This window comes from Myodes glareolus, chromosome 9, assembly GCF_982192425.1.
Source record: "Myodes glareolus chromosome 9, mMyoGla1.1, whole genome shotgun sequence".
Taxonomy (NCBI): domain Eukaryota; kingdom Metazoa; phylum Chordata; class Mammalia; order Rodentia; family Cricetidae; genus Myodes; species Myodes glareolus.
This window is the reverse complement of record NC_142034.1, coordinates 72810759-72823503: the sequence shown is the minus strand read 5'-3', so window position 1 is coordinate 72823503 and position 12745 is coordinate 72810759. Positions and strand designations below refer to the sequence as shown.

General features: G+C 41.3%; 1 protein-coding gene across 1 annotated transcript in view; it reads right to left on the bottom strand.

Annotated features, from left to right (window-relative positions):
• Positions 1-12745, bottom strand: part of Sec24a (SEC24 homolog A, COPII component) — a 64249-nt gene that overhangs the window by 30044 nt on the left and 21460 nt on the right. The window contains exons 6-10 of the mRNA XM_048437615.3: positions 12568-12740; positions 11463-11565; positions 8447-8573; positions 5283-5392; positions 2532-2644 (exon numbers count right to left, since the gene is read on the bottom strand). Of these exons, the coding sequence (XP_048293572.3) occupies positions 2532-2644; positions 5283-5392; positions 8447-8573; positions 11463-11565; positions 12568-12740 (626 nt within the window). The remainder of the gene's footprint in view (positions 1-2531; positions 2645-5282; positions 5393-8446; positions 8574-11462; positions 11566-12567; positions 12741-12745) is intronic.

The window sequence follows — 12745 nt, the reverse complement described above, 5'->3', positions numbered from 1 at the left end:
GCTAAGTGTCACATGTAAGCATCCAGTGTAATAGTATAGAAAGTGGCCCAGTATAAACAGGTATATACATCAGTCAACATTTACCTGCCGTGAAAACATCCTCCTAAAGTGGAAAACCAAACAATCAACAAAAGCAGGAATACTACAGCAGTTTAAAACCAACTGTTTCTATATAAAATCATAAATAATTTCTTGGCATATGAGAGTTTTTTAAAAATCTGAAAAACATGTACAAAACTGGGCCAAATTTTAAGTTATTTTAAAAAGAATGCTTCAAGGGTTGGGGATTTAGTTCAGTGGTGGAGAACGTGGTAGTTCAATGATGGAAAATATGGCAGATAGGTGTTAAGGCCATGGGTTCAGTCTCTAGCACCACAGGAAAAAGAATGTTTTAAAAATTATGATATAGCATTTTAAAATGCCTTGTAAGGTCTGGAAAGATATCTCAGTGGATAAGAGCACTTGTTACTCTTTCAAAGAACCCAGTTCAATTCCCAGCACCCATATGGCAGCTCAAAACTGTCCGTAACTCCAGTTCCACAGGATAGAATGCTCTCTTCTGACTGCCTCTAGCACCAGGCACACGTATGGTACACATAAATACGTATAGTCAAAACACTCATACACACAATAAAAAAAAAAATCTTAAAAAATTAAAATGCCATGTAAATTTAGCTACTACATGTACTTAAAACAATTACATAAACCTTTTATATGATTTAATGCCTTTAAGAACAAAGAGCAGCATTAAGGACCCAATATATGGAACAAAATTTCTTAGTGGGAAAGGAACCAGGCTTTTCCATGCTTAGGTGACTTATTGGACCCTCTTAGACCCATACAACCTCCAACAGCCCAGAACATGAAATAGAAATACAGACAGGAGCAAGAACGCCCTCTGGGCCGATGTGAAGGAATTCTCAGTTTGTGATGAAATCTGGCCTATGCATTTCTTATATTAAAAGTTCACACTAATTTTTATAAGTTCTACCACATGTATACAACACTTAAACATAGCTCTTTTAGCTAGGTGTGGTGACACATGTCTTTAATCCCAGCACTCAGGAGGCAGAAGCAGGTGGATTCCTGTGAGCTCGAGGCCAGTGTGGTCTACAGAGCAAGTTCTGGGACAGCAAGAGATGTTACACCGAGGAACCCTGTCTTGAAGAAAAAAAAAAAACAAGCCAAATATCCCCCCATAACAACAACAACAACAAAATCGCTCTTTTAAGAGACAGAGCTATAGCTGGGCATAGTGGTACATGCCTTTAATTCCGGCATTTAGGAGGCAGAAGCAGGCAGATCTCTTTGAGTACAAGGCCAGCCTGGTCTACAGAGTGAGTTTCAGGACAGCCAGGACTGTGAAACAGAGAAATCCTTGAAACAGAGAAATGCCTTGAAAGCCTCCCCCCAACCAAAAGTCAGTGAAATGATTCCTAATGATACTCTGCTACTCATAGATTGGTGCCTAGCCCAATGTCATCTAAAAGACTTCACTCAGCAAATGATGGAAACAGAAGCAGAAATCCACACCCAAACATTAGGCAGAGCTCATGGAACCCTGAGAGGAGGAAGGATTATAGGAGCCAGAGCGGTCAAGGACACACAAGAAGACGCACAGGATCAACTAACCTGGGCTCATAGACGCTCACAAAGACTGAACTGACAACCAGCGAGTCTGCATAGGACTGACCTAGGCCCTCTGGACCATGTTACAGTTGTGTAGCTTGGTCTTGTGGGACTCCTAACAGAGAGAGCAGGGGCTGTCTCTGACTCTGTTGCCTACTTTTGGGACCCTTTCCTCCTACCCAGTTGCCTTGTCCAGCATTAGAAGAGGAGGTGCCTAGTCTCACTGCAACTTGATCTGCCATGGCTGGTTCATATCCACGGGACGCCTGCCCTTTTCTCAAGAGATGAGGAGGAGTGGGTAAGGGTGGGTGAGGAGACTGGGAAGAGAGGAGGGAAGGGAAACTGTGGGGTCTGGATGTAAAATATGTGTATGCATACAAACTAAAATTCATACCATGACTAGGCACAGTGTCTCATGTCTGTAACGCCAGCACTCAAGAGGCCGAGGCAGAAAGATGGCTGAGAGTGTATGGTCAGCCAGAGCTACACAGTGAGTTTGAGGCCTGCCTTGACTAGAATAAGATCTACTTTAAAAGCCTTGAGGTATTTAAAGGTGAAATGATGCCCATTACTATATATGTGCAAATAAATGTGGCTTAGACTTGAAAAAAAAAAAGGAAAGAAAGAAAGGTGAAATGATTCCAATGGTTGAGATTTGATTGAAGATAATCAAGAAGAAAAAGCGTGTGAAAGAGGATTACATGAAGCGAAGACAGCAGCATGGTGAGGTGACAAGGACGGGGCCGCTCAGATCCTCTTCCCATTTACTGCAGGCTCTAGGTAAGGCCTACGCTAACCCATTTAAGTGGTCCTTTAGAACAAATTATGTAACTTTAAAATAAACTAACTGTTCATTTTGCATACACTATCCACTTCAAATTAAGCTGAGTTAAGACACTTACAGATCCAGATTGTCTAACAAACTCTGGCAAACCGAAATCAAGTATCCAGTTTCTATTGCGTTGTGAGATACGTCAAACACAAAGAGGTACACTGGAGGTTGTGGTGGTCGTAACTAGAGGGAAAAAGAATTCAATTAAATATATCCAATAGTATTATATTTAAATTTACAAGCTGGGGTCACACACAGCAAAACTACAACATAAGCACTATTATTAAAGGGCTAAGTGGAAGCAGAGTGAACCACTTCCCTGGCTCAGATTCCTCTTCCCATTTACACGAAGGCCTAAGCTGACACATTTAAGTGGTTCTTTAAAACATAATTATGGACTTCTGCAAAACCTGATTGTTCATTTTGAAGACACTATCCAATTCAAACGTAAGAGAAAAGAAGTGTGTCTGCATAGTTCAGAAGCGTCTCTCCCGGCAGGAAAGAGTATGGAAGCCAGAAGGGAATGTTGGATCCCTGGAGTTACAGATAGGTATCAGCGCTCATGCAGGTGCTGAGAATCAAATCTGGGTCCCCTGGAAGTCTACCAGTGCTTTCTTTGTTTGTTTGTTTGTTTTTGAGATAGGGTTTCTCTACGTAGTTTCGGAACCTGTCCTGGAACTTCACTCTATAGACCAGGCTGGCCTCAAACTCACATAGAGCTGCCTGCCTCTGCCTCCCGAGTGCTGGGATTAAAGGAGCACACCACCACTGCCCAGTCTATCAGTGCTTTTAACTCCTGAGACATCTTTGCAGCACCTAATGTTAGGGTAGTGACCAAGACAGTGCTAACAAAGTTGGTTTACTTCATAATTATTTGGTAATTTGGACACTTATGTTTGATTGACTTGTCTGTTGAGCATATTTCTTCATCATCATCATGATCATTTTTTTTGTTTTGTTTCTCTATAATAGCCCTGGCTGTCCTAGAACTCACTCTGTAGAGCAGGCTGGCCTCAAACTCACAAAGATCCACCTGCCTCTGCACCACCACACCTGGCTGAAAAAGCAGATGCTTGGGCTCTTTATTGACAGAGAAAGTACAGAGAACTGTTACTAATCACTTCAGCAACTCAAAGAATTAAAAAAAAATAATAAGGAAGACTGATCCCTCATAAAATTACATAGTAAAACGGACTCAATCTCAGATGTAAGTACAAAAAATACTATATACATCCCAAATAGGGAGACAGCTCACTTGAAGTGCTTGCCACACAAGCATGAGGACACAAGTTTAATCTCTAGAACCCATGTGAAAAATCTAAGGTGTTGGCATGAGTTTGTAACCTGTGCTGAGGAGGCAGAGTGGAAGGTCCCTTGGGTTCTCTATTTGTTAGTCTACCCTAGTCAATGAGTTCCAGGTCAATGAGAGATCCTGTCTCAAAAAAACAAGATAGGTTGGCTTAGTGATGCACACCTTAAATCCTAGCTTTCCTCAGGAGGCAGAGGCAGAGGCAGAAGCAGGTGGGTCTCTATGAGTTCAAGGACAGTCTGGGCTGTTCCCAAACAGTCAGAGTTACATAATGAGACCCTGATACAAACAAAAAAGAGCAAAACCCATGAAGGATGACATCTGAGGAATGACATTAGAGGCTTCCCTCTGACTTACAGGATCACACACACACACAGGATCACACACACACACAAATAATAAACTAGTTATAAAGGCTGGCGTTACATATTAGCATCATTTTCATATTCCTTTCAAGACAGGGTTTCTCTGTAGCTTTGGAACCTGTCCTGGAACTCTCTCTGTAGACCAGGCTGGCCTTGAACTCATAGAGATTCACCTGCCTCTGCCTCCCAAGTGCTGGGATTAAAGGTGTGTGCCACCACCGCCCAGACATTTCTTAGATGCAATTAAGGCTTGGTGACAGAGGTCCTAAATAAATCAAGAGGGCTTTTATTTATTTAGCTTATTTTATGTGTATGTGTGAATGCCAGCATGTACAGAGACCAGGAGAGGGCTTCAGATCCCCTGAAACCAGAGTTACAACTTGGGTCCTCTGTAAGAGTAGTCAGAATGCTTAAACCCTAACCCATATTCCAGCCCCTGGGTTTTTTTGTTTGTTTGTTTGTTTTGCAGATGATTTTATATAGCCCACACTGGCCTAACTCACATATAATGCAGGCTTGAATTCTTAATCCTCCTGCCACTACTTCTTAATTGCTTGAATTACACAACATTATTTGTAAAACATGGAAGTCTGATTTGACTAAAATATATGAAATATAAATATGATCCCAATATTACACTGCAAATTACTTGATATAGACAAGATATTAAAGTGAAACTTCCACACCTTTACTCTCTGCATATCTAACCACATCTGTGTATGTGCAAGCATGCGCACATATGTGATGACGTGTGCATGTGTGGGCACATGCACACCATCCATAGTGAATGTATGCAAGTCAAAAGACCTGGCTTTCTCCTTACACCTTGTGTGGTTCCGGGGCTGGGACTCAGGCCATCAGGCAAGCACTTCTCTTAGAGAACAGACACTTTTCCAGCTAAAAACAGAACTTTGATAAAGGCTATTGCATTGTTTTACTTAAAATTCATTATTATGGCTGGGGATATGGCTCACACCCATAATCACATCACTTGGAAGTTTAAAGTAGAGAATTACAGGAACTTGGAAACTAGCTTCAGTTAACAAACAAATTACAGTCCAACCATGGGTATACAGCAAGATCCTGCCTCAAAAACAAAACAAAAATGCCATCCCCCGAAAAAAAGGAAAAGAAAAAGAAAGCTTACCATGTATTCTGAAGGAGCCATAAACTCAATAGTAGCGTTCTGAACTTCAGGTCTTCTGTGAGGTTCTCCATAAACTCTGGTTAAAGGGTTGTACATGAATTCCTCAGGAACTGTGCAGCACAAACACAAAAAAATGATACACTGATTCATTCAATGCTTTGCATTTGGACAACAGTTTCTTAATTTAGGGTTATTGTAATTAATTTAATCTAAGCTAAAAAATAAAGTAACAAATTGACTTTTAAAAGGGGTCCCATTTAAACTCCTCCCACAAGAGATGGCAGTAAGAGGCTCTGCCGACACAGTAATCACTGTGACTCCCCCAGGGCCTGACGTTGACGTCCTGCCTAAATTCTTTCTGTTGTTGTTTTTCGGTTTTTCGAGATAGGGTTTCTCTGTGTAATGGCCCTGGCTGTCCTGGAACTCAATTTGTAGAGCAGCTAGCCTCAGACTCACATTAAATGCCAGCTGTTTTCTTAAATCTCACAATTGTACAAGGACATCAATCAACCTTTGATACAGAAGATATAAAGGCTCGCTGTTCCCAGAAAATGAAGGTGCAAGTGTTTTAGGGTGAAAGTCAGGAGGAATCAGCAAGTTCCATTAACACCAACTGCCTTTATACAACACCAATGCCTCAACTTGTCATTTCCTGTGCTAGAGAGCTTCAGGGACTAGCTGCCGCTGAAACTGCCTTCCCAGGAATGGTTTCAAGAATAAAATCCTAAGCCTGAGTGAGGTGGTGATCTAATCCCAGCACGGGAGAGACTGAGGCCAGTGGGATCACCACCAAGTTAGGTGCCAACCTAGGCCACATAGCAGATAAATACCAAGCCAAGTTGGGGTATAATTTGAGTCCCTGTCTCAAAAATCAAACAAAGGGCCAGCAAGATGGCTCGGCGGGTCAGGGTACTTGCAGCCATGTCTGATCCTGGAACCCGCACTGTGGATGGAGAGAACTGACTCCGGCCAAGTCATCCTCTTACATCCATGTGCGGATTATGGCATGTGCCCCCACCCCTACACACACAGTCACTAAATGTGATGAAAAAAGTCATTCAGTCACAATGACCACCACCAATCTGAAATCTTTACGTATTCAAAGGGTAAACTGTACTTTACTAGATAGCTCAATGGCATACGGAGGAGGTCACAACCTCTACCACACTTCATTTGTGTATTCCTGCACACACACTTAATTTGAAAGGTGAAGCTCACTGGTGGTAGTGCACACCTTCAATCCCAGCACTTGGAAGGCAGAGGCAGGGGAATTTCTGTTAGTCCAAGACCAGCCTGGTCTACAGAGCAAGTTCCAGAATAGTCAGGGTACACAGAGGAACCTTGTCTCAAAAAAACCAAAACAACAACAAAAAGGTGAGGTGCACTAATTTTTTTTCCTGAATTTTTATAAAGTAGAGAATATGCTTGGTTTTGTTTTGTAACCCAGGCCAATCTCAGCCTCCTCAAGGGCTCAGATGATAGGTATATAACACTACACTCAGTTATAGTCTCAACACTTAATTAAACTTCTTCCAAAAAGATATTTTTTTCCCTTCTCTGTCTTTGAGTCAAGGTCTCATGTAGTCTGCCCAGGATGGCTTTGAACTCTCCTGTAAAGTCTAGCAATAACCTCCTCCCTCTGCCTCCTAAATGCTAATTCCAACACAATGCTGGTGGTTATGTGATATCCTTCACACATAAATTATAAAGCAGTCACTGAGAGAGCACACCTCTTCAGTTACTGATCGAAATGCATCAGCTAACCTAGTACTGCCCACTCCAGTCAAAAGCAGAGAGGAAATGAGGTAGTGGCACTCTATGGACCTATTTTCTTTTACTCTAGGGGAGAAATTACACAAATTAATTTTAAAATAAGCTATTTCTGGCTGGAGAGATAGCTTAGCTGGCAGAGCGCTTGGCTGACATGGGAGAAATCCTGGGTCACTCTCCAGCACTACATAAACCAGCTATAGTAGCAAATACCTGTAATCCCAGCACTCAGTAAGAAGAAGGAAAGAGGATTGGAAGGTCAGGGCTTCCTTAGCTACACAGTGATTTCAGATTAGTCAGGGGTACATGAGACGTTGTCTCAAATAAAATAAAACAAAAACCTTAAAAAATATTGTGAACTATTTCACTTATATGCTGATATAATAAAAAATTTAAAACATTGTCTCAAAATGATTATCTCATTTCTACCTGAAAGTATTTATTTATTTTTAAGTATAAAGGTATAAAAAAGTTAACAATAGCTACCTGAACTAAGACTAGTTATCTGTATATCAAGTAAATAAAAGGCTCTTTTTCTTTTGAGATGGGCTTTCACCATACCATCATCCTGCTCAGACTCCCTAGTGGTGAGAATCAGAGGCCCTTGTCTCTGTGTCTTTCTCTCTCTATGTTGATCAAGCTGGTCTCTCACTCAGAGATGTACCTGCCTCTACCTTATGAGTGCTGGGATTAAAGAGGTGAACCACCATGCTCAACTCTTTTGTCATTTTATATTTTTATTATCTGGTTTTCTCTACATTGTGAGTGAAAATTAGAAAATGTTTCAAGGGGCTGGAGAAACAGTTCATCATTAAGAGTGCATACCACAGGCTGGAGAGATGGCTCAGCAGTTAAGAGCACTGACTGCTCTTCTAGAGGACCAGGGTTCAATTCTCAGCACAACATGACAGCTCACAACTGTCTGTAACTCCAGCTCCCTGATATCTGACATCTTCACACCAATTCACATAAAATAAATTAATAATTCATTTAAAAAATTAATTAAATAAGTAAATAAAAAGAGTGTACACTGTTCTTGCAGAAGATCCTAATTCAGTTCCCAACACCCACACCAGGCAGCTCACAAACACCTGTCACTCCAGCTGCAGAAGGATCAGATACCTCTGGCCTCCAAGGGCACCTGCATTCGTCAGGGACACACACCATCTACACACACACACATAATTAAAACAAATATTTTCTTTCTGTTTTTTTTTTGAGACAGGGTTTCTCTGTGTAACCAAGGTTGCCCTGGAACTCTGTAGACCAGGCCAGCCTTGAACTCACAGAGAGATCCACCTGTTTCTGCCTCCAAAGAGTTGTGATTAAAGGCATGTGCCACCACTGCCTGACATAAATATGCTTTTTTAAGACAATATTTCAAAAATGCATACCATCATTGACTCGATAACATAAGTTACACTTCCACCTTCTTTGATCAAGAAAGCTGACAAAAGGGTTGATGTAAGTCCTGCATGAACGGCATCTTACAATTGTACTGGAGGTGACCACAGGCAATTGCTGAAAAAAAAAAAAAAAAGCAGAGCAAAGTTGTTGGAGGCAATGATCATTAAATTGAACAAGCAGATGTTAATCTATCCCTTCTAAATAACTAGCAGGACATTTAACTGTGGAGTGAAACCTTGGAAAATAAGTGTGGGCGCAGGCTCACACCGAGTGTAGGGGAAGATGAAGATGATGTGGGATGCCCCTCTGTATGCTGTGAATATGTTTTTATTACCATTGGTTAATAAAGAAGCTATTTTGGCCTGTGGCAGGGTAGAATATAGCCAGGCGGGAAATCCAAACAGAGATAATAGGGAGAAAGAAGGTGGAGTCAGGGAGATGTCAGCAGTTGGCAGAGGAGTAAGATGTCAAAGCATTACCGGTAAACCACAGGTAATACACAGTTTACCTGTGTATTAACATAGAAATGGGTTAATTTATATGTAAGAGCTAGCCTGAGGCATCGGCTGAGCAATTATAATTAATATTAATCCTCTCAATGATTTATTTTATAAGCAGCTGTGGGGACCAGCGGATGGGAGAGAAACCAGTCCAGTGCGACCAGGAGGGACAGAGAAAAGAAAGTCTACAGCTACAGGAAGGGGATGCCAGCAAGTCTGAGGCCAGCCTGGGCTACAGAGCAAGAGTTTAATCCCAAAACACCATCTGGAGGTGGCAGCCACAATAAAATGTATCAATTAGAAAAGTACTCATCTTTTCACTAAACATTCACATGCAGACCAAGGCAGTACACTGTACAATGTGTTTTCAGGGACAAATGACAAATAGGAACAAAAGTCCCTTTTGGTGAGACAGGTCGCACCATGTTGCCCAGACTAGCTTCAAACTCCTGAACTCAAGTCCTCTTTCTGTCTGCTCTCAGAGGAAAAAGTACATTCTAAAACAACGAGGAATGATTTTCTATTAAGATGCCTCTTAGCTCTCCTATAACTATTACAATACCAAATGGCTTAAAGCTTATCACCTACATTTAAGAGTTACGGGTCACAGAGCTCGTTCAGTGCGTAAAACACTTTGCAGTGCAAGCCTGACAACCAAGTTCGATCCCCAGCGCCCATGTGAAAAACTGGATGATGTAGCAAGCATCTGTAACCTCAACAATTCTATGAAGGGATGAGGTGGAGACAGGAGACTGGCTAGCCCAGAGTTCACAGCACAGCAGAAACAAGACAGACTATCTCAATAAGGCTGGAAGGTGGGCACTATCTCAGAAAGTTTTCTGACCTCCACCTGCAAGCATTCAAACTCACATGTCTATATCACACACACACAATAATAACAAAATAAAAATTAACTTTCTAAGTCTTCATATAAAACAAAACAAAAAAATTTCAACTTAGTAGTGGAAGCTGAATCTCGTGGCCAATACCTGTAATTCTGGCATTCCAAAGACTGAGACAGGAGAATTCTTATCAGTTCAAGGTCAGTCTGAGCTACAGAACAAATACAAGGCCAGCTGGGGCTATTACTTAGCAAAACAGTTTTTTTAAAATGAAGAAACAAAAATCAATAAAGGGGTTACAGAGTCTAGCTCAGGTGGCAGCACCTGTCTAGCATTCACTGAGGCCCTTCATTGTATCCCTAAGACAACCAAGATCAGTCAAGAGTCCAACAGTGCAAGCCCATCAGCCACGACATGGTGCAAGCCCACCAGCCACAGCATGTGAACCCATGGTATAAGCCCACCAGCCATGGCACATGAACACATGGTGAAAGCCCGCCAGCCACGGCACGTGAACACATGGTGAAAGCCCACCAGCCACAGCACGTGAACACGTTGGGTCCTAGAGAACTAGGACAAACGTGATCAAAAGTTTCTCAGATTTTGGAACAACTTCTATTTTATTTTATTTGTGTGTGGGCAGCAACTTCTTAAGAGTAATTGGCTTCCTCCAAGAGCAGCAGAGTGAGGACACTAGGGTAAACTATTTTAATGGTCATTTACAACTTAGTTAAATAGAATAGTTCAGCTTTCCCCTTGTTGTTGTTTTTAAAGAAGTGTCTTGGGGGCTGGAGATGGCTCAACCACTAAGAGCACTGACTGCTCTTCCAGAGGACGAGGTTCAATTCCCAGCACCCACATGGCAGCTCACAGCTGTCTATAAGTCCAAGATCTGACGCCTTCACACAAACAAAACATCAATGCACACAAAATAAGAATAAATAAAATTATTTTAAGAAAGTGTCTTGGGCTGGAAAGATGACTCAGAGGTTAAGAGCATTGCCTCCTCTTCCAAAGGTCCTGAGTTCAATTCCCAGCAACCAAATGGTGGCTCACAACCATCTGTAATGGGGTCTGATGCCCTCTTCTGGCCTGCAGGCATACACGCAGATAGAATATTGTATACATAATAAATAAATATTTTTTTTTAAAAAAAGAAAGTGTCTCAATATATAGCCCAGCCTTGCATTAAACTAAAAATCCTTAGTCTCCTGAATGTTGGAATTACAAATGTGCACCGCCGAGCCTGAGTCCATCTTTTGTTGTTGTTATGCCAATCTATATAGCACCCCTTGGGTTTTTCAATAATACTTCTCTTACCTTGTTCTTAAATTGTAATAAAATTAAGCTAGCGGTGGTGCCGCACACCTTTAATCCCAGCACTCGGGAGGCAGAAGCAGGTGGATCTTTGTGAGTTCGAGGTCAGACTGGTTTACAAGAGCTAGTTCCAGGACAGGCTCTAATGCTACAGAGAAACCTTGTCTCAAAAAAAAAAAAAAAAAAGAAAAAAAAAGTAATAAAATTGTTGGTTGAATTAGAAATTAAAAAAGAAAATAACCTTGTCACATTACAGACTTTAAATTCATTCTTACACTGTTGCAGAAATACTTCACCCCCTAGATAATTTCCACAAGACATTTACATTCTCTAAAGAAGCATACCACTAGGTCTTTGAAAGGGTGGAGCAGCAGCCCCAAAGGAAGCTTGGCTTTATTCAGTAAGGCCTGAGTCTGAGGGACGCCCGTCAGTGTGCATCGAAATAACCTGTCAGGGAAGAAAATGCACATGTCAATTGCTGCTATCAGTACTTTATGACAAAAAACAAATAAAAATAAAAAAGTGCATATCTTAATCTTAGATCAGATTACAAATGAATCATAGACCTTAAATTTTATATTACTAAAATATTTAAGTTGCCATGTGTGTCACCCATAACCAACCATGACTCCAGCATCCAGGAAGCTGAGGCACTAGGATTACGTGCCTGAGTCAGTCTGGGCCACAGTGTGAACATTTCTCAAGAAACTAAAATAAACCAGGTGGTGGTGGCACATGTCTTTAATCCCAGCACTTGGGAGGCAGAGGCAGGTTGGATTTCTATGAGTTTGAGGCCAGCCTGGTCTACAGAGTGAATTCCAGGACAGGCTCAAAGTTATACAGAGAAACCCTGTCTCAATAAAACCAAAAATAAAAAATAACAACAAAAACAAAATAAACAAATAAATAATCCTTGTACTTTGGAATGTAGCTACAGTAATGATCATGAATATAACAATTTTAGTAGAGCTAATAAAAGGAACAATCAATTCAAAGGAGATAAATCCATTCCCTGGGCCTCCACTTTTTTTTTTTTTTTAAGTTCCAGTACAATTTTACAAGACTTTAAAAGGAAAAATAGGCCAGGCAAGCTACAAACAATTCTTATAAGCTGCTGTTTAAGCTGGCTTAGAGGTCAAACTCATCGTAGACAAGGAATCACATGGCTGGGAGAGGTTTCAGAGAAACAGTAAGGAAAGCAAGCTAAGAACAGGGGTGACAGAAGAGGAGGAGTCACACTTTCCAGGGTAATTGAGAAAATGAGCAGACTTAGGAAGCAGCATGGCTGCGCTCTGTAAGAGACTGCCAATTCCATTTCTTTATTCAGAGCATGCGAATTCCAGGTAAGCAATGACAGTCCTGTCCTGGGATATAGTCTACGGGCACAGCTTACTCATAACACCCGAAAAGAACACCAGAAAGCTTAAGAAACACTATTTGAAGCCTTACTCTGGGCTACAGTTGAGTTTCTGGATGTCTTCATGCAAATTTGGAACTGGAGGCTTCAAAGGTGTCGAGGGAAGCATGTTCCTTTCTTGAAGAAGATTGACAACTCTTAGACCCTCTGGATGTAGACTTAATCCACTCATGCTTGCAGTTAAATGATTAGCACCTAAGGGAGTCTACA